This window comes from Aspergillus affinis (genome assembly GCF_023601865.1).
Source record: "Aspergillus affinis strain CMG 70 chromosome Unknown NODE_91_length_156827_cov_84_776504, whole genome shotgun sequence".
In the NCBI taxonomy this organism is placed as follows: Eukaryota; Fungi; Ascomycota; class Eurotiomycetes; order Eurotiales; family Aspergillaceae; genus Aspergillus; species Aspergillus affinis.
Window position 1 is genome coordinate 122,259 of NW_026515872.1, and position 20,449 is coordinate 142,707.

Consider the following 20,449-nt stretch of genomic DNA (forward strand, 5'->3'; position numbering starts at 1 on the left):
GCTCTCATGGCAATTGTGCCATCCTGGAGTCTCTCCAAGTGGATTCGTTGCCATAATGGTAATGGTCCCTCAATTCTGGACTGTTCACCAAGGTCGACAGGGACAGAGTATTTGGCATATTTGCGCATTTCTCTTTCGATTGGGAGAGCTGGCTACTGGTCAATGAGTAGGCAGAAAACACAACCAATCCCAGGGCGAGAGCGATCACTTTGGGTAGAAAAGATCCTGGAATCCGGGCAATAATGTCCCATCATCCAATATACCGGCCCGGATCACGGTGGATCTAAACAGACCCGCGCCCAACAATTCGGCTGAGCTGATTGAGACTCTCTTGCCAAGTAAAATCCCTGATGCGAAAGAGAGAGGGGGGCAATCCCCTTGAAGCTGCCAGAGGCATTGCGACAGGACCATGGATTTTTGGACGGCGAGCCAAACGACGAAGCCAGTGATGATGCCAACACCCCGGGGAGGAATGGTGCTGTGGGCTGGACTCCGTACTCCGTAGTCTGCAGTTTGTCCGCTGTCGTCAGGGACATGGTTTGTCGGAGAAATGGTTGTCTTATTGGCAGTCACTGCACTCGATAGTTTATCAGACGGGGGAGACTAACGAGTCGTACTTTTTCTCGGAAGAAGCTCGGATATTTGATCATCTCGAGTCGAGGATATTTCTACTCGTAGACATCTAGTTAGAGTAGGTACTAATAATTATTAATATGGAATGGTTGATTTCCATGCAGTCTTCAGAGCGTTTAGGACTGAGTACAACCTACAAAGTGATTGATATTATTATCATTCCACAGCTAATTTCAATATTCCACACAGTCCACCACCTGTTTTCTCGCCTTTCTATCTCTCTCTCTCCGGTTCTTCTTCTTATTCCATCTTTCCCATGCATTTCTACGACGGACAACTAGTCGGTCTGACCGGCTTTTCTCCCTTACTCGCTGCGAGTCCCCACTTGGACGGCCGGGCTGACGTCGTACAAGACAAGCAATCTGCAGCATTCAAACGCACGTCGCCAGGGTACACCAACGACAGCATCAATCAATCTGTCAACCACAAATACACAATCCCTAATCCACTTGGATATAGGGGATGAAGGTGGAATGAAATCAAATCAAATCCAGAATAAAAAGAAAGAGAAAACACAGGTCACGATGGAAGAAGAAGGAGAAATATTCCGTAGTACTCCATAGAAGTAGAAACAAAGTGCAAAGAAGAGGCTAAGATCGGCTGTGGTTGGAGGAAGCAAGCGACGATTCTTCTTTCCTTCCATCGCTCCGGGGCGAACGTAACCGACTCTTTTCTCTCCCTCTCTTTAATGCTGGAGAGGCCGAACTAGATTCACCGCACTTACGGAGCACCCATTGGTATCCTCTCTTTTTTTTATTCCTTTTTATTTTTGATTTTTTTTTTCTGTTTCTTATTTTTTTTTGTTCTTTCTAGAATTGATTTGGATTGGATTCTGTTTCTTCTTGTTTCCCCTCCTCTTCTTCGTCTCTTCCATTTGATTTTTCTTTTTTTGGCTTTTACTCTTCTCCAGACTCTCCCGTCGCTCTCTTCTTTTTCCTCGTTCCTTCTTCCCCTCCCACTTCTTCTTCTTCCTCCCTCCCCCCTCCGAACCCCCTGAAACCAATTCGAACCCTCCGTGTCGCTGTTCCCTCCCCCCATCCACCATCGCCCGTATACCAACGCGCCGGCCTCGACCGAATGTGCGACTTTATCGCCCACCACCTTCCCGGACTCCATGCGTTCAGCTAGCGACCCATTGGACGACAAAGGCCCTCAATTGTTCGAGGACGGTTGCGCAGCGTACGTTGGATGCCAACGTGCTGCACGATAACATCTCAACCGAGCATATACTGTGTTTGTGTCTCAAAAAATATTATTATTCTTAAGTGTGCGTCTCTCGTCATCTTGTGTGTTTTGTAGCGACCTCCTGCGAGTGCCGCTGCCACCCGATTTCGTCGTGCGTTGCGGGAAAAGATGGAGTCGGAATCGTCGAATGGGTTCAAGAGGAACTCGGTCAGCCAAGGATCATACAGTCGTCCCGTGGAACGTCGCCCCAGCAAGAAATCCTCCTCGAAAGATCGCCATGGGATGGTCTATCCCGACAGCTTCAGGGACACCGGCATTCGGACGGTGACGCCGGACTCCACCCAGGAGGCAACCAACCAGTCACCCTTGTCGGAGACGGAGAATCCCTCGTCGAGCGCAGTTCCCTCCCCTCGTGTCACCGCCCGAACAAGAGCGTCCGACGTGGAATCGCGCCGCGACTTCCACCCTTACTACTCGGCGGGGGATGAAGATGAGGCTCAGGTGGAATCGAGGAGCCAGCGGGCGCGATCCCGAACGACGACCTTGGATGACCAGCGCAGCGAAATCTCCCCCAACTCGTTCCTCACCCGGACTCGGAATCGTCTGGGCTCCATTAACACCACAGCCTCGCAGGTGAAGTCGCCCGACGAGCAATCTTCCTCCATCGGATTCCCCTCCATCCAATCGCCCACCTATTTCAGCCACTCCCTCGGTCGCCAACGAACAAGCAAAACGCCGCTGAGCTCCACCCTCCTGGCGAGCTTGAACACCAGTCAAACATCGCCGCCCCTGTCGAGTACGGATGCAACCAAAATCCTCCAGCTAATGAAGACCACCTGCGGACGGATGCACGGCATTCTTTCCTTCCGAACTGCCTCCACAACCGCCTGGACGTCGGGCTACTGTGCCATCAACGTCGCCACGGGGAGCCTGATCTACCAGGCAAAGGGCGAGCCTGCATTGGCCAAAACTCTAATCCCCGACCTTCGTGGCTGCCAGGTACGCTCGCTCGTCGACCCGGAACTTCGGACGAATTATCTCAGCGTTTCAACCTTCACCTCTGGTCTCGGCGTCGAGTTACGCCCTCATGTAAGCGAGACCTTCGATTCCTGGCTCGCCGCCCTGCTTTGTTGGCAACCGATCAGACCGAAGGGCGTTCAAAACAAGATGACCAAACCCCAATCAGTCGCAATCGGCGACCGGCGTGTTGCCGACCGGCGAAGAAATTCCGAGAGCACGGTGCAGAAAGATGCGGCGATAATCAAAGTGGGCAAAATGCTGCTCTGGGACAGGCCCAGTGCGGCGGGGGCCCGGCCGCCCTCTGGTCGACGCGTTTCGACCTACCGCCAACAGCGCGCTCTAACATCTTCGTGGCAGAAAGTAAGCTGCACTCTGCAGGAGAACGGGGTCTTCAAGCTGTTCACCGAGTCTGATATCACCTTGGTGGCTTGCATCCAATTGTCGCAACTTTCCCGGTGTGCGGTGCAGAAATTGAACTCTTCCGTTCTTGAGGACGAATTCTGCATTGCCATCTACCCGCAGTATGCCGCACATGCGGTGTCTGGATTGACGCGCCCCGTATATCTCGCTCTGGAAAGTCGGGTTCTGTTTGAAGTGTGGTTTGTCCTTTTGCGCGCATTCACCATCCCGGAGCTCTACGGACCGGAATCGTCAATCGAAGATGATCCCTCGAAGACATCGGAACCTACCGAAACGAGCACGCCGTCGATGGCGGACATGTTTAGGATCGAGAGAAATCTGAGCATCCGAGTAACGGAGGCGAAGCTCTATCGCAATAAAGCGGAAGAGACCCCTCGAAGCCGGAAGCAGTCGCGGTCCCACAGCAATTCGGTTCCCACGTCTGCTATCAATGATTATTACACGGAAATCCTCCTCGATGGCGAGATACGAGCCAAGACCGCCGTCAAATACCGCATCGCAAATCCTTTCTGGCGGGAGGACTTTGAATTCCACGACCTTCCGCCGGTCTTGTCGCAGGCATCGATCCTCGTCAAAACTCTCAACCCTGCGCAGAAAGACTGGACGCTTATCTCACATGGCTCCTACCATGACACAAACTCGAGCCGTGCTTTGGACGATGTTGAGCTCTCCTCTCACGATGCCACGCATGGGAGGGTAGATTTGCGACTGGACGACCTAGAACCCGGCGTGGAGATTGAGAAATGGTGGCCGATCCTAGATAACCGAGATCAGCCTGTCGGCGAGATGCTGATGAGAGCTCGGATGGAGGAGACGGTCGTTCTCATGTCTCACGAATACGCGCCCATGTCCGAACTTCTCCATGCCTTCACCAACGGCCTAACCATCAATATGGCGCACGTCATGTCTTCAGAGCTCAACCAGTTATCTGAGGCTCTGTTGAACATCTACCAAGTATCGGGCAGCACTGTCGAGTGGATCTCCGCCTTAGTCGAGGACGAGATAGATGGTGTGCACAAGGAATCCACGGCAAACAGGCTCCGTTATACCACCAGGATCCACTCCAATGACTCAAGAGAATCGGGGCACGATCGGGAAGTGCTGGTAAGAGATATGGGGCGCACTGCCACCGTGGAAGCGAACCTACTCTTTCGGGGTAACTCTCTGCTCACCAAGGCCCTTGACTTCCACATGCGTCGACTTGGAAAAGAATATCTCGAGGAAACCATCGGGGAGCGGCTACGCGACATCGACGAGAGTGATCCAGAGTGCGAAATCGACCCGTCTCGCCTGAACCGGTCGGACGACCTTGAACGGAACTGGAGGAACCTGGTTGCCCTCACCACCGGTGTCTGGAAATCTATCGCCGGGTCAGCGTCTCGGTGCCCCCCAGAGCTAAGACTCATCTTCAGGCACATCCGCGCTTGTGCAGAAGATCGCTACGGCGACTTCCTTCGGACGGTAACCTACAGCAGTGTCTCGGGCTTTTTGTTCTTGCGATTCTTCTGCCCGGCAATCCTAAATCCGAAACTCTTTGGATTGCTTAAAGGTATGTTTCCTTTATATCTGCCTCGTTCTTCAACTCTAATAATAATAAAAAAAACAGACCACCCCCGTCCCCGTGCTCAGCGTACTTTAACCCTGATTGCCAAGGCACTGCAAGGCCTGGCCAACATGACCACCTTCGGTAGCAAGGAACCTTGGATGGAGCCGATGAACAAGTTCTTGGTCGGCAATCGCTCGGAATTCAAGCAATTTGTCGATTCTATCTGCGCTATACCTGCTGACCGGCCGGCTCCGATTGTCACGCCCTCCTATGCCACGCCCATCCAAATCTTGGGCCGTCTTCCGCACACCTCACGCGAAGGGTTTCCCAGTCTTCCGTTCTTAATCGACCACGCCCGGAGCTTCGCCAATTTAATCAGAATTTGGCTTGACGTGGCACCGGAGAGGCTCGGCGACCTTGAAGATATAGATCCGGCTGTCAGGAAATTTCATGAGGTGGCACTTCGCCTGCAACAGCGTACGCGGGAATGTCTGCAAAAGGCCGAGTCAGCCGAGCGCCCGAGCGGAAATCTCGAAATCAAATGGGAAGAGTTAGTTGATTCGATGGAACGATCGGTCACTTTCTACGACGACAGCTCCAAGCCCACGACTCCGGCCACAGAGACTGCAGTGGTAGGATCCGCATCTGTCGCTGGAAGTCACCGAAACTCCATTGGATACTTCGCGTCGCGGCCATCCCTTCCCCGTCGGTCTACAGACTATGCGGCTGAAGCCGACGATGAAACGCCTCCAAGTTCCTCCTCCGCCACATGGGACCAAAGTCGTGTGCCTTTTTCGATACCGCGGTGGCCTGACCCTCGAGACAGCACCAGCAGTTCCAAGAACTCTTCCACTTACTCCCTCGAATATTCTGCGGAAACCTCCAAGTCAGCACGTCGATCCAGCATCACTCGAGAGACTACGAGCAAGTACCGCTTTTTCGACTTTGTCCCGGCGCCATCCAGGCGAAAAGCAAAGGACCGAGAGAACGCTCAACAACAATCTCGCGAGGAACTCCGAAATGAATTCTAAGTAAAAATAGAGCGAAGACTTTGTGATTTTGCAACCCGCTTTGCACTATACTACAGATTCAACCCACATCGCATTAACGTTGATTTTATTTTGGTTTGGAGCACAAAAAGAAAAGAAAGGGCCAAAGAAGAAATCGAAAACAAAAGAAAGAACGGGCAGCTCGGTTGATATCATAAAACTGGCAGGTGGCTTTTTTTTTCTTTTTTTTCTTTTCTCCAGTTTATTCACTTCTTTCCGTTTTGTATAACACACAGGGCTCTTGTCAGAACAAGTCCCTACATCTTCTGATGTACATTTTATCCCCCTTCTAACCCCTCTCTGACTACTTACACATGTGCTCATGATTTAACGCACCTTCCCTTCTATCATCTTTACTTTTTTTTTTTTGGAAAGCATTTCTCATGGTGTTGATACCCTGCTCGGACTGCTCTTTTTCCCCTTTCTTCTTATTTCATTTCTCTATTACGTGTGCGTGGAAGCACAAGGGATCTTTTACCAGCGGTGCTTGAAGTGATCTCTTCTTCCTTGCTCAATCTTCTCAGGATTTGGAGGGGAAGGTCATGTTGGACCTTGGATCTATTTCCTTGAAGTGGCTGCAGAAACAGCGGTTTATTTTTATCGATTTGTGTAAATAGTCTTTATCTTCTTTCTTCTATACCGGCATAGATGAACATGGGTACTTTACCTTCCATTCCATATTAAGGTTTTGTATTCTACATTGCTCCGGACAGTCATTTCACAAGAGAGGAGGTGATGCATGAAGGGCTATAAAAGAGATGCTAATCATCAAGTTCCTGGTAAGGCTGAATCATCGATGATTCAACCATGAATCAGCGGGCTCGGGGCAGGATCAAGAAGACAATGCAACTGCTCTAAGAGCCTTGGCCAAGTTATGCAACAATCGCTGGTATAAGACCCTGAGCTTTCAGCTTGGCCATAAAGTGGAGATGTAGAATCCTAGGGACGGTACAACATATTCCGAACTGATGTTATGTACACAGTGCTACAAGACAGTGCATAAATTGTAAGTTATACATGCATAAGTCTCACTTTAGCAACTATAAGCTGTCTACCGTAGTATATACCAACCAGTTGTGCTTGAATTCTGTGCATGGTCACATTCTAGAGTCAATGGCCAGTCCCACATGGAATCTGGGCAGGCACTCTATTCTAAAATGTGGCGTACAGGAGGTGTTGGAGGACATCAACCTACATCTTTATAAGTGGTACAGCTCAGCCATGGTCTGATGAAATCACTACCTCTCATTTGACTCCCACTCGTCCACTCATTTGTATTCATTCCTTTCTCAAGCCCACTTGCTCTCACTCTTTCTTTTCTCTTTCCCTACTTTACTCACACGTTTTCACTCCTTTATCAAGATCCATTGCATTGTCCTTCATAACTTCCTTGCCAAACCTGGTTTCACATCCCAAACGATACCCCGAAGTTAACCCTACCCTAGTTCGTCCAGCATCGACAAACGAGCCATGGTGGAGGCAAGCAATTCGTTCATCGAGCAGGACGATACACCGCCGCTCCTGCCTTCCAGAACTGAGCAATATGTTGAAATCCTGTCCAAGCAAGAGAAAGCAATGCCATCGTTTTTGGATCATTTCGGCACGCGGGACCTTAAGGTCTTTTTCCGCTGTTGGGTGGCGGCCTGGACGTCTCGTCTGTTGATGTTTATCAATCCCACCCTTGACATTTGGCATCGCTATTTTCTTCGCATGGTCAGGACAGAAACCCGAAATCAGATCCAAATCTTTCTATTGCGCTGACTTCCCCAAGTATAATTCAGTTGATTATACCCCCAAGCGGAGTAGTCATGGTCCAAACACTTGGCGCGGTTTCCCTGTTCCTCAGAATCTGCCTGGCCTGGGGCTGGGGTGTGATTGCAATGAAGGCATCGCATGCTGTCCGTCTGGCAGCCGAAACAGCAGCAAAGGCCGCATCTTTGCAGGAGGCAGTCGCCCAATCAGCCAAGGCCGAGGGTCTCTCTGGTACAGAAGCCGCCAAACATGTCATCTTTAGCGGCCACATGCTGGATACACGCGTTGTTACAATCAATTCCTGCATGCTTTGCGTGTTCATTTATCTTATGGTCAGCACGCTCATCTCCTGGAGGGGGAGCTCGCAGGGAGACGACTAACCGAACCAGGCTCGACTCCGCGCAGCAAACCCGAAAACAGCACTTACTGCTCTGTTTGGAATCATCATTTCCGACATCTTCGTGTGCTACGGCCCTCTGCTTCCGACTTTCGTGGGCACTATTCCCCTAACTTTGGTCAAACCTACCACAGTTGGTATCGGTATCGGCGTCGCCTGCTCGATCCTTCTCTTCCCTCAGTCAACATCATATATCGTTCTCAATGACATCAGTGATGCTATCGATCTGTTGAAAACGCCACTAGCGTTTACTGCATTGGCCCTTGGGGGAAAGGCAGACAAGCTCAGCATCTCGCGGTTGCGAAAGACACAGGAAGAGATAACCAAGGGAAACAAGAAGATTGAGACGTCCTCAAATTTCTTAGCTTTGGATTTTTCAGTGGGATCCTGGGGTGCGCAGGATGTGCTGTCGCTGAAAGAACCTCTTTCGCAACTGATGGCTAGAGTTCTCTCCTTGCTGGAGTTCCATTTGAGTCGAATGCACGGGCAGACGCGCAGCGACGAGATTCTCCAGTGGTATGTGAATGACAGATCGTTGAATGTGTCCAAGGAGAAAATGGATGAAGAAAAGGACAGCAATGAGCAGCCCGAAGTCGGAGGTCACCAACAGACGCTGATGGCCCAGCTGCTGGCTCAGTTTCGGGCACCAGGCGAACGGTTATTTCGACTATCGACCATTCAAGTCCTCGTGAGCAAGGGTTGTGAGGCAGTTAATGCATGCTTGGAAGGTTTTGGCGTCGCCAACGAATGTATCGACCTGGTGAACCGCCGCCGATGGTTCAATCGGCCGTCATCGTCTGAAAAAGAGAGCCTGGTTCGGCGCTCGAACTCGACACTTGACGACTTGCATCAGGTTCCGGCTTCCTTGATACTTGAGATATCTGATGCCTTGGTGGAAGAAAATCGTAACGGTGCTCTATGTCAGGGCGATCTGAAAGGTAATGCTGGGTCGCTGATTGTTGTTATGGTATTCGAGGAGCATCTTACCAACGTAATCGACACCACCATAGCCCTCCTAAGCCAAGTGTCCAAGCTCCTCAAGGATGCTACTCGGATACGTCTTTAGAGCCCCAGAAGTGCTGGATATGCCGCCTCGTGGGTTGTTCAGGCGGATACGAAGGCCCCTGGAACTGATAGCACACATCCGGATGCCCATGAGAAGCTGACTCCCATGACCGCTAAGGCTCAAGAAGAGCTGCGAAAAACTCTGAAGATCCGCCCTAGAAGAAGAAGCTCAATCGCACGGTGCATCCTAGGGGTCTACCATTGGTTCACATCTAGTGAAGGGCTGTATGCTTTGAGAATGGTGATTTTAACAATCGCGCTCTCAATCCCGCAGTTGGTGCCTCATAGTGCGCAATTCTACTATCAAGAGAAAGGCTTTCTGGGGTTTGATCATGGGGCAGACTAGCCTGCTGGTGTACATGGCTGACTTCACCTTTTCCGTGATGGCCCGAGTGGTCGCCACCATCTCTGGAGGGGCCTTGGGCCTCGCTGCTTGGTATATTGGTTCTGGCAGCGGTCAGGACAATCCATATAGACTTTCAGCGGTCATGGCGGTCATGTTGATCATCTTCATGTGGCTGCGCCTTTACCTGCCACCGCATCTCCTGCAAGGTGGCATCATGAGTGGAGCCACCTTCTTGCTTGTGGTGGCTTATAGCTATGCTGATAAGCACATTCCTCAGTATGGCAATCCTGGTGTTGGATACAATGTCTTTTGGCGCCGACTGCTGCTTGTCCTTTGTGGTGTGGCTGCTTCAACCTTCGTGCAAGTTCTCCCTCGCCCTCCTTCAGCCACCAGACATATCTGCACATCTCTTTCCAACTCGGTGTCCACAATTTTAGACCACTACTCCCTCACTCTATCGTGCTGGGGCCGTTCCAAGCATGACGACAATGTACTAGCTGAGGCCCTTACCTTGCAACTCACCGAGTCGCTCACGGAGCTTGACCCGGCAATCGTCCTTGTCCGTTACGAGTTCTCAAGCTCCAAATTTGATTCCGAAACCCTATCTATCATTCAACACCTCTGTCATGGAGTGAATCTCAACCTTGGCCGCCTCCTCGTGATCACAGCCTCCTTACCCCAGGACTACCAGGACCTCCTGGCGCGTCAAACCGGGCTTCTCGATCATCATGCCATTGGCGACGTCATGGCTGTACTTGCCACCTGCCAGGAGGCTCCGAAGACCGGCAACGCTCTTCCGGAAATTCTGCCTTCACCTCTCGTGCGTAGAGCGCTTGAGTACCGGTCGCAGGAAGCGTGGTTGATCACGGAGAAGATGCTGCACGATGAAAGCTGGCGGCAATATTGCGTTGCCTTGAGCGCTTACCTGAAATTCTTGTGGATTGTGGACGAGTTGACATTGACTATCAAGGGTGTTGTGGGAGAAGCACATATTGTCTGGCACAAGCTTGCTGAGACGGTTTGATTTCTTCTGGACCTTTTTTTTTTTTTTTTTTTTTTTGCACCTTGGAATTCAGTATATTGAGATTAGCCTGTATATCATAGCTATCAGCATAGAATGAGTAGAATAGACTGGTTTGTAGCTTCATTCTATGAAGATGAAACCCATCAAAATGGCCTCGCCTGGTATATATAGACTGCCAGCATGAGTGGTGCGAATTTGACCTTTTTTTGCCCCCGCACTCTAGACTGGTGGAACAAGACCAGGTCGAAATGCTCACCTTGTATCGAAATCCTCTTTCCTATGTTTAGAATCCGGTACAAGACCCCCGATCCTGGCTCCGGTGAAGAGGAACACTTGCGGCGCACAGACAACGAGGACTTTGAGAAGCCCAATTAAGAAAGACATATCCATCCCGTGCTCATATGGAGGGGACGATGTTTCCATCAAAAAGGGGAAAGTCACATTAAGTCTAGAAAATGAAGTCTGTAAGATGAACATATGCAAAAGACAAAAGAAACAAAACACAGCACACCCACCCTTTCCAGCGAGCCCAGGTTGGGTATCTTATTTTACATCCACAAACAAAGCTTCCCACTCGCCGTGCCGGCCGCAACCCAGTTCTTACTGCGATGGAAAACCGACACAGCAGGTACAGCAGTGATGCCGTCGCCTCCGAGCTGTGCGAGCTGGTCGCCCGAGCCGCTGTAGATGTCTACGAAGCGGTTCATGTTTCCGATGCAGAATCGCTGGATGGCGGATTGGGGGTTCTGTTGCCATTGGGGGCGGAGGCTGAATTGGATAAGTTTGTTAGTTGGGAGGTTCTTAGATGGACTGGAAGTATGAAGTATTGGGAGGGGGAGGAGGAAAACTTACATAGTTACCCATCGTCCCGTCTGACAGTTATGTCGCACGATGGTGTCTGGCTTCATTTGATCATCGGAGAGGGTGTGACCGGGCTTCCAGGAAGGGAGGCCCTTGGCACCGAAATCGTAGATCTTCAGGGTGTCATCGTATGAAGAGGTCGCGATCTGTCCGATGCCATTGAACGCGGCATGCGAGACGGACAGTCGGCTCTGGTGCTCTCCAACTGCAATGGGGTCGTCGTGCGAGAGCTTTCGGAGATCCCACAGGCGCATGGTGCGGTCGAGACTGGCAGTTGCGACATAGTGCGGCTGTGTCGGACAGAGCGAGAAGCCGCCGATTTTCTTCTCGGAGAGACGCCATGTGGCGACGGGGTTGGTATTGCGCCTGGAGGAGGTGCGCATGTCGTGGCGCCCGAATTCGCCTTCCAGCGTCGTCCAGTAGAGACAGTTCGGGTCGTCGACGGCCATGTCCACGCCGGAGATGGGGACGTCGTCGGACGTGGAGGCCGGAGCGTAGCACTCGACAGATGTGGTCTTTTCGAGGTCCATTTCTCGAATGGAACTGTCGTAGCTGGCGGTGTAGAGGTGCGTGGGTTTGGATGGATGGATGGTCATCGCGCTGATAGTGCGCGTGTGTGGTTTGAGTTGGGTCAGGACGGGGTCGGGGTCATCGTCTTCCTCGTCGTCGTCTTCTTGTTTGACACCTGACGTGGGCTTTTCCTGGGATGCATCTAGAACACCGAGGTGGCCCATCTTATCACCGGCAAAGACCAGTGGTTTCGCCTCTGAGGGGTGAAGGGTCATGGCGTAGATTCGCTCGGGGGTGATCTTGATTCCTATTAAACATGGGATGTTAGCAAGACGTTCGATGTGAAACAGCCGCAGTCAACGGGAATTCTCATACTAGTGGGCTCCCAGGCCTCCCACAGGTTCAAGCCACTCATCTCCTCTCTCAATGCCTTCAAGTCCTTATCCGTTGTCTTCTTGATATCATCCTCGTCAAAGGTCCGCTGATACGGCATGGCCACACCCTTCGTCACCACGTCGACCCCGATCAAACCATCGCCGCTCAACTTTTGTCCGGACACCAGCATTTCATTGAACGAGAAAGAGTCCGACTTGCGCAGTCGCTTCGCCCTCTCCGCCTCTTGGGTCGCCTCATGATGCTCTTCCGCCTTGCGCTTCGCAACCTCACTCTCCGCGGCGATGCCTCTAATCCGCGAGGACATCCGCCGAGGCAGCACCGGCTCTGCCTCCTGTTTGACCTTCTTGGGCGGCGCCTTCTTCTTCAACTTGGCTTGGTCTCCGCCGGACGAGCCCTTGGACATCTTCGGCGCAAAGACGCCGGCGGATTTCGCCTCTAGCGAGAGCTTCTTGAGCAGCGCATCGCGTTCGGCGATGTTCGCCAGACGCTGCTTTTCGAAGTCGGAAATTTCCTCTTTGACCATGGCGATGCAATGTTCAGCGTTGAATAAATAATATTGATAAAACTAGGCCACTTCGCCAACGATGACAGACACGAACGGATCAAAGGTTACACAATAATGAAATAATGAATGCGACGGCAAGTCGACGGGAAAGAGCGGCGCGTCGGCCACCGCGTGGTCACGTGGGGCGCGTTAATGGGAAATCCGATCGTCTCCAAATCGGCAAGAAAATCCATCCTGCACGGCTCGCCGAGCCTGAACATTTTCTCAACGCAACATTCTCCCCCACGTTCCAAACTTGTCAAAGCCCACGCATGTCTCGTCACTGGTTGGCGCTCTCGGCGCGCAACTCGCCCGCTCCGTTTTTATATCAAACTCCGACCCTCTCGACGTCGCTACTCAATCGTCGAGCTCCGTCGCCGTTCCGATCTTCTTATTCTTCTAAGTCTCAATCCGACGAGCCGGCCCCGGTCCCGACCACGGATGGCGAGAACAATGCACAGCAGGATTCGGATGTCAGGCTGGAGAAGCCGCGAAAAACGTACCTACAACGACGCGCTGTCTCGGCAGCCCGGCATCCTCCCGTTCTCTCCGAACCATCGGAGACACCGAGCATGACCCCCAGGTCATTCAAGAAGGGGGGCATGACCCGCAGCGAGAAGCGGGTGTTCAACGACTTGCTTAAACAGATTGGAGGGGACCAGAAAGCGCCGGAGAAAGCGTCGATGGATGACCCAAAGAAGAACCTCGAAGACCGGCGGAGGGTGGTTCAGCTGAATCGCAACAACGAAGAGGACGAGATCTCATGGATCTTCAACTCCGTGCTGAAGAGCGTCCAGAACCGGAACCAGAATCAGGAACCAGAATCCCAGAGTGACGCCGTCACGCAGATTCCCGAGGAACCTGATGCGGACACCGTCGAGCATGATTCGATCGAGCGGGGAATTGATGTAGAGTACAGCAACGCAGATATCTCGGAGGAGCTCCAAAGCGAGAGCATTCCGATGCACAATGCGATCTCTCTGATCGTCGAACGAGAGGCCGCGAGGACCCGGACCGCCCTGCAGGCTGCCGTCGACGCAGGCGAAGGCGATCAAGCCGTTTGGGACGTCTGCAAGGAACGCATCTTCTCCATGCTTCACCATCTCGAAACCATTCACAACGCCACGGCCGACGATGCTGCCCCCGTCTCTGCACCTCTTTCTTCCGACCCAAGCGCCGCCTCCGAGTCGACCTCGACCTCGACCCTCACCCAACTCCTCGACCTCCCACCCGAAATCCCCGCCGAACCGGTGGTCAACGAGCTCTACCCAAAGATGCTCCTCTCCGTGTTCCAGCTCCTGAACCTCCACTTCCCGAAGTCGCCGCTGATCGGGAAATTCCACACGACCGTCAAATCGCACGGACGCGCATCCATCTTGCTCGGTGCCTCGACGGGCCTGTACAACGAGATGATCTACTTCTACTGGCGCGGCTGCCAGGATCTGCCCAGTGTGCTCTCCCTTCTGCAGGAGATGGAGGTGACGGGCGTGGAACCGGACCGGCGTACGTGCGCCCTACTGAGATCGATTTCTACCCAGCGTCAAGCGGACCTCTTGGCGCATGCGAAAAAGCAGAGGGTGCGGGACCCACGGGGCCCACGCTCTCCGCGCGAGCCGTGGTGGGATCTTGCGCCGAACCGCAAGGCCGTGAGGGATTTGATCGGGGATAATGGGTGGATAAGCAAGTTGGAGAAGCGAGCGGAGGAGAGGGAAAAGAGGGCGAAGATTGATACGAAGTGGACGAAACTCATGAGGAGGTTGCAAAGTTGAACAGAATAGTCTAGACTTGTCTCGGGCTTCTTGTACATACTAATTATCGCACATACAAATTAGGTGTCGATATAGATATAAAAGAAAGGGAGAGGGATGTAAGATAACAATCAATGTAATTATACTACTACTATACATATGCATAAAACTTGAATAACCTACCAGTAAGCGTACACTCTCACCCAACGAACGACCCAACTTACCCCAGAGTTCACAATCAAACCCTAGGTATGTACATACCTAGGTGGATGTAGACAGTAGAACTCAACCTTATACCTAAATCAAATCTTCAACCCCCAACTCCTCCCCACCCCGACAGCCGTAGAACCCATGAATCCCAAACACTGCTTCACGCCTGACAATTTCTCCCCGAGAGCCTTAACATCTTCCACGCGCCGGTCCACAAATGCCTCGGTCTCGGCGAGCCCCGAGCCCGGCGCCTCGCGGGTCATGACGACTTCGGCGGACGCGAAGATGGCGGACACGGACAGCCGCTTGGTGTACCATGTCGTGTCGACGGAGTCGTCGCCGGCGAGATTCAGGATGTCGTCCGAGAGTGCGTGGAGTTCGGAGAGTGAGAGGGGGACGTTGCTGGGGAAGGACATGAGGGCTAGGGCCTGTTTTTTTCATTCCTAGTTAGTATATGCTTGATTGTTTGGTTGTGGGTATGAATTTCCACGAGGGTGTAGTATTTCATCAACGACGGAAACCGAGAGAGAAGGGAAGAGGGAAAGTTGAGGGATAAGGGGAAAACGCACATCCTGCCATTGATGCTTCACATCAACATTCATCCGCAACCGTTCCATCAACAAGACCTTGATTTTCTGCTCCACGGAAACCCCGGCATATTGATCTAACAGGCCGTCATGGACGCTGGCGCGCAACAAGCCCCGTCGACTCGCCAGCCAGAACAAGATCAAGTCGAACTCGGCGCGGGGGAACAGCTGCACGGACACGTCGAGGAAGCCGGCGTCGCGAGCGCCCAGGGTCAATGCGTCGCGGGTGAAGCCATGCTGCGGGATGTGGCGGAGGGCGGCGGAGAGGATGGTGGTTTGCGAGTTGGTGTATTCGTGGACCGGGGGGTCGGGGTGGTGTTGTGAGTGATATGGGCGGATTGACGAGGAGGAAGGGCAAGAGGGGGAGGGGACGAGGCGGGTTTGTTGGCGGGGAGAGTTGGTTTGGAGGGTCTTGGACTGGCGGAGGAGATGGAGATGGCGACGGGATTGAGAGGCGCCGAGGGAGGTGGAAGCGGGGGCGGAGGTGGGGAGAGAGAGAAGGCAGCGTCGCGAGGGAGCCAGGAAGGAGGGCGACCGAGCGAGGAGCACGGGATGGGCCATTGTGGGGGTGGATGTGGTGGTAGTGGTGGTGGTAGTAGTAGTAGTAGTAGTAGTAGGAAAATGAGGATATTCGCGGCGTCGGAAAAGAAAAAAGGAACAAGTTTGGCGGGTGGGCTTAAGCGGTGGCCTGAGCGGAGCCAAGCGTGGGATTCCTGAATGGCAGGCTGGCAGCGGTGGATCAGAAGAACATACTCGGAGTAAGTAAATAGTAAACACGAAGTAGAAAGTAAAGAACTAGAACTAAAGCAAATCAATTGAATTGAATTAATGGAGGATGTCTCAGGAAACCCTTCATCCAGCGAGGAAATGGACTGGAACTTTGAGGAATCGGAACTGACGTATCCCAAGAACATCTTATCTGTCCAGAAGGCATCACGATGATCCAATTCGAGAGGATTTCGATTTTCCTGGGATTTTAGCCTCCCTTCTCCGCTCAATTGATCGATTCATTCAATTTCCCCCGCGTCCCTTCCCTTCTCCCTCTCCTCTCCTCTTCTTTTTCTTTCTTTCCTTCCTTCTTTCTCTTCCTTTTTTCTTCCGCAATTCCAATCCAACCCCAACCCCAACCATCCCCAATCCTCATCCCTGCCCGTCGCGTCGTGCCATCTCCCGTCCTCCATCTTTACCCATACTTCTTCTCTCTTCCTATCAATCCCTCGGTTGATCCGCCATCGAGCATCCACTGTCCCGTCGCGCCAAATCCACGGAGATTTACAGTATCTGTCGGAGGAATCTTGGGACTAGTGACCGTCATCATGGGTGAGTGTCTATTTGTTTTTGTTTATCTCCCGTTGAGCTGGAGCTGGAGCTGGAGCTTGAATCCCCATCAGCCATCAGTATCACAGCGTGTCTCTCCCCATCCATCACTCTGCTACTCTCCGACGCAAAGCATACGGAGTACACATTCTTCCCAAGTCCATCTCACCCGCGAGGTCCTTCGGATCGTCTGATCTGATTGGACTGGACTCAATGAATCCCCCCATCCCCCCCATTTCATTCCACCGAACCTGGAACTCTCCAGTCCGTTGAGCTACTGTAAGGAACCGAGACGGGCTGAAATCCCAGCTGTCTGAATCGCATCCTGCATCCCGGAGTGCCACGGGAACGCCAATCACACCTTCGCATGCAGTCTTTTGTGTCTGACAAGAGGCCAACCTGAGAGATTCTCTCCCTCCCCCTCCTTTATCTCTTTTTCCCCTTCCCTTCCCTTCCCTCCTCCTTCCCCTCCCCCCTTCTTCTTCTTCCTTTTTTCTCTTCCTCCTCCCTCCATCTTTCCTTTCCTCTCTTCTTCCTTTCTGATTTCCCCTCCTCGTGCGGACCTTTCCCCAACCTGTCGGTTTTGTGGCTTACCTTTGAGGTGTGATCTCCAGCTGACGTTTATCGACCCTACCAAGTAAGTGGATTTATGTTTGCATTTATGTGACTCTATTCGATCTTGTGTTTCGGTTTGGATGCTGGGAACGTGATGCTTGTGGTCGGGCCTGGTGGCTTTTTCCTCCCGGTGCACCACCTTTATTGTTCCCTCCTCCCTCTTGTTTTCTACTTCTACTTCGTACACCTTGTTTTTTCGTCTCGTCTTCGTCCGCTCCTCTCCTTCCACCTTTTCTCTCCCGTTTAAGTTTTTTCGTTTCGCTGAGAAATCCAACTTTCTTGGGTGCGATGAAAAGAGATGGTGAGATTGATGGCTGCACGACTGCAACAGCTGGGTTTAGTTACCACGCGTAGTTGGAGTTGGGGGTCTGGGCGAGCAGTAGCTCTCTCGTCCTCCCGTCCCCACTCGACCATATTGACTGAGAGGGCGCTGTCCGGTTCTATTCATGTCCCTGTCCGTTGCCTTTTTTTTGATTTTGATTTTTTTTTTTTTTTCTCTCTCTCTCTTTTTCTTCTTCTCTGTACCAGAGTGGCTATCGCTGTTTCTCCTACTCAAAATCCCGTCGGATTTCGCGTGGGATGATCCCCCGGAGCACCGCGGGTCCCCAAACGGCCAAGCCCAAAGGTCCCCGGCGCGCTGCTTTGTCACCGGCAGCTCAGCCCGTGTCACCTGACCCGGGTCGTTGTTCGGTTCCTCCAATTCGATTCATCCATTCATTCCCAGATTCCCAGCAGTAACCTTGCGATTCCTGTTCTGTCTTGCCGCCCCTTTCCTCCCTCCCTTCCCTTCTTTCTTTTCTTCTTCTTTTTTTTTTCTTTTATTCTGCCTGGCTCTTCCCCACGCCAGGCTTCCTCATTCGTCGATGCCGGCCTCCTTCTCTGATACTGACCACGCGCAGCGCGAAAGGTCTCGTTCTCCCCGTCGTCGTTCGCGCAGCCCTCGACGCTCTAGCCGTCGTTCGTATTCGCCGCGCAGCCGTTCTCGCAGCCGTGACGACTATCGCCGCAGTGACCGTCGCTCTCGCTCGCCTATGAGTACTGCTCCTGGCCCCTCCGGAGGACAATCAGGTTTTGGTTACGGCGGCCGCAGCAGCTACCCGCCGCCCCCCAGATCGTTCGAAGATCGCGCTTCCGCCAAAGAACATATGATGCAATCAGTGCGCGAATCGTCCCAGCAAGACCGTCGCGTCTATGTGGGCAACCTATCCTACGATGTCAAATGGCATCATCTAAAAGACTTTATGAGACAGGGTGAGCAGGGTCATATCGTGTCGGGCGTGTGATTTGTTTATTTTTTTTTTCATTGTTGATTCTATCGCCTGTTGCATCTTGCTGGATTTGGAATTCGTGGCTGACCAGGAGGGGAAAACGATCTTTCCGCGTGATTTACAGCTGGAGAAGTTATCTTTGCCGACGTCTTACTGCTTCCGAATGGAATGTCGAAGGTGGGCGCCAATGCGTAGTTTGCGGCTGGTTTTCTTTTCGTTCCGTTTCTGTTTTACCTGTGCCTCTTGTGTTTCCTGGCTTCCCCCTTCTCCCCCCTTTGGCTTTGATTTGATGGACTGTTGGGTTGACGGGCTGGGCCTGGCTGTCCGGGATATTGTAGGGATGCGGGTAAGTGTTGGTCCTTGTCTTGTCGCGTGCGCAATCCCGCCCTGACTAACTCGTTTTCCCTACAGGATTGTGGAATACGCGAACAGGGAGCAAGCGCAAAACGCCGTCAACACGCTTAGCAACCAGAATTTGATGGGTCGACTTGTCTACGTCCGCGAGGTATTTACATCTCTCCCTCGATCGCGTCTGGTCGTTTGTCGAGTGGGAAGAGGTGCTGATTGATACTGTTCTACTCTAGGACCGTGAACCAGAGCCTCGTTTCACCGGCCCACCTTCTCGTGGTGACTTTGGCGGCGGTGGCCGCGGTGGTTTCGGTGGTGGTGGTTTCGGCGGTCCCGGTGGTGGTGCCGGTGGCGGCGGCCGTCAGCTCTACGTGGCTAATGTTTGTTGCCCCCTCCCCCGACCTTACGGGCGTAACTGGATAGGATACTTGATATGATGACAGGTTATTGACCATCTCGGCCTTGTTTAGCTCCCTTTCAACGTTGGCTGGCAAGACTTGAAGGATCTTTTCCGCCAAGCAGGTAAGGCCCTTCTCCCACAGCGAATAACGTCTTCAATTGCCCCTATGCTTTGTGGCATCGGGCATCCGCGTTAACCCCGAGTCCTTTCGTCTTTTAGCTCAGCAAGGCGCCGTCATCCGTGCCGATGTCCACACCGATCCTTCTGGCCGTCCCAAGGGCTCCGGTATCGTCGCCTTTGAGTCCCCCGAGGATGCTCGCAATGCCATCCAACACTTCAACGGCTACGACTGGCAGGGTCGAGCCCTGGAGGTGCGCGAAGACCGCTTTGCTGGGGCCGGTCCCGGCTTCGGCGGCCGCGGTGGTTTTGGCGGCGGCTTCGGTGGTCGTGGTGGTTTTGGCGGCGGCCGCGGTGGCTTTGCCGGCCGTGGCGGCTTCGGTGGTGGCTTCGGTGGTCGTGGTGGTTTCGGCGGCGGCGGCTTCCCTGGTGGTCCCGGGGGCTTCGAGGGCGTGGCTTCCGTGCCGCCCAACACCTTCACGGACTTTGCCACCTCGGGTGGTGACAAGAGTGCTATCATCTACGTCCGTAACGTGAGTAGTCCCTGTGGAATGGGAAGAGGATGGGTGATATCAACTAACGTGTGACCTGTCATAGTTGCCCTGGTCGACTTGCAACGAAGATCTTGTGGACTTGTTCTCGACCATCGGCAAGGTTGACCGCGCTGAGATCCAGTACGAGCCCAACGGCCGCTCGCGTGGTACGGGTGTGGTTCAGTTCGACAGTGCTGATACCGCAGAAACCGCGATCGGTACGTTCGATCTTTTTTTTTTTTTTTTTACTTTTTCTGTTTTGAGCGAGTTCCGACCTGGATGCTAACGGACATCACACTAGCCAAATTCACCGGTTACCAGTACGGTGGCCGTCCTCTCGGCATCACCTTCGTCAAGTACATGAATGTCGACCCCGGCCATGGCGATGTTATGGACGGCGGTGACCCGACCGGAGGAATCACGCAGGATCAGATGATGTAATTGTATCCATATTATGTTGTCTTTCCCTTTTGTTTCTTTTTTTTTTTTTTTTTTTCTCTCCCTGCAGGTAGGCTCATGAGGAAGAAAAAGTTTTGTGATGTCAGTTCTAAAACCAAC

General features: G+C 52.7%; 6 protein-coding genes across 6 annotated transcripts; 4 read left to right on the forward strand and 2 right to left on the reverse strand.

Moving 5' to 3' along the window:
- Positions 1-1,986: 1,986 nt before the first annotated feature.
- KD926_011230 (GTPase-activating protein BUD2) lies at positions 1,987-5,835 on the forward strand (the record flags this gene model as incomplete). The annotated part of the gene is made up of 2 exons (XM_053103490.1): positions 1,987-4,807; positions 4,865-5,835. 2 exons carry the CDS (start codon positions 1,987-1,989, stop codon positions 5,833-5,835), a joined length of 3,792 nt encoding a protein of 1,263 aa, XP_052953169.1.
- A 1,488-nt stretch (positions 5,836-7,323) lies between these two features.
- On the forward strand, positions 7,324-10,437 carry KD926_011231 (uncharacterized protein; the record flags this gene model as incomplete). Its single annotated transcript, XM_053103491.1, has 5 exons — positions 7,324-7,566; positions 7,635-7,937; positions 7,995-9,028; positions 9,077-9,292; positions 9,342-10,437. 5 exons carry the CDS (start codon positions 7,324-7,326, stop codon positions 10,435-10,437), a joined length of 2,892 nt encoding a protein of 963 aa, XP_052953170.1.
- A 548-nt stretch (positions 10,438-10,985) lies between these two features.
- KD926_011232 (WD domain protein) lies at positions 10,986-12,727 on the reverse strand (the record flags this gene model as incomplete). Its single annotated transcript, XM_053103492.1, has 3 exons — positions 10,986-11,205; positions 11,290-12,115; positions 12,184-12,727. 3 exons carry the CDS (start codon positions 12,725-12,727, stop codon positions 10,986-10,988), a joined length of 1,590 nt encoding a protein of 529 aa, XP_052953171.1.
- Positions 12,728-12,831: 104 nt separating this feature from the next.
- KD926_011233 (uncharacterized protein) lies at positions 12,832-14,517 on the forward strand (the record flags this gene model as incomplete). The annotated part of the gene is made up of 1 exon (XM_053103493.1): positions 12,832-14,517. The coding sequence occupies one exon, from the start codon at positions 12,832-12,834 to the stop codon at positions 14,515-14,517; it is 1,686 nt and encodes a 561-aa protein (XP_052953172.1).
- Positions 14,518-14,798: 281 nt separating this feature from the next.
- KD926_011234 (uncharacterized protein) lies at positions 14,799-15,854 on the reverse strand (the record flags this gene model as incomplete). The annotated part of the gene is made up of 2 exons (XM_053103494.1): positions 14,799-15,134; positions 15,276-15,854. The coding sequence occupies 2 exons, from the start codon at positions 15,852-15,854 to the stop codon at positions 14,799-14,801; spliced, it is 915 nt and encodes a 304-aa protein (XP_052953173.1).
- Positions 15,855-18,088: 2,234 nt separating this feature from the next.
- Positions 18,089-20,332, forward strand: KD926_011235 (RNP domain protein; the record flags this gene model as incomplete). Its single annotated transcript, XM_053103495.1, has 7 exons — positions 18,089-18,504; positions 18,905-18,998; positions 19,078-19,221; positions 19,312-19,363; positions 19,461-19,891; positions 19,956-20,109; positions 20,193-20,332. The coding sequence occupies 7 exons, from the start codon at positions 18,089-18,091 to the stop codon at positions 20,330-20,332; spliced, it is 1,431 nt and encodes a 476-aa protein (XP_052953174.1).
- Positions 20,333-20,449: the final 117 nt, after the last annotated feature.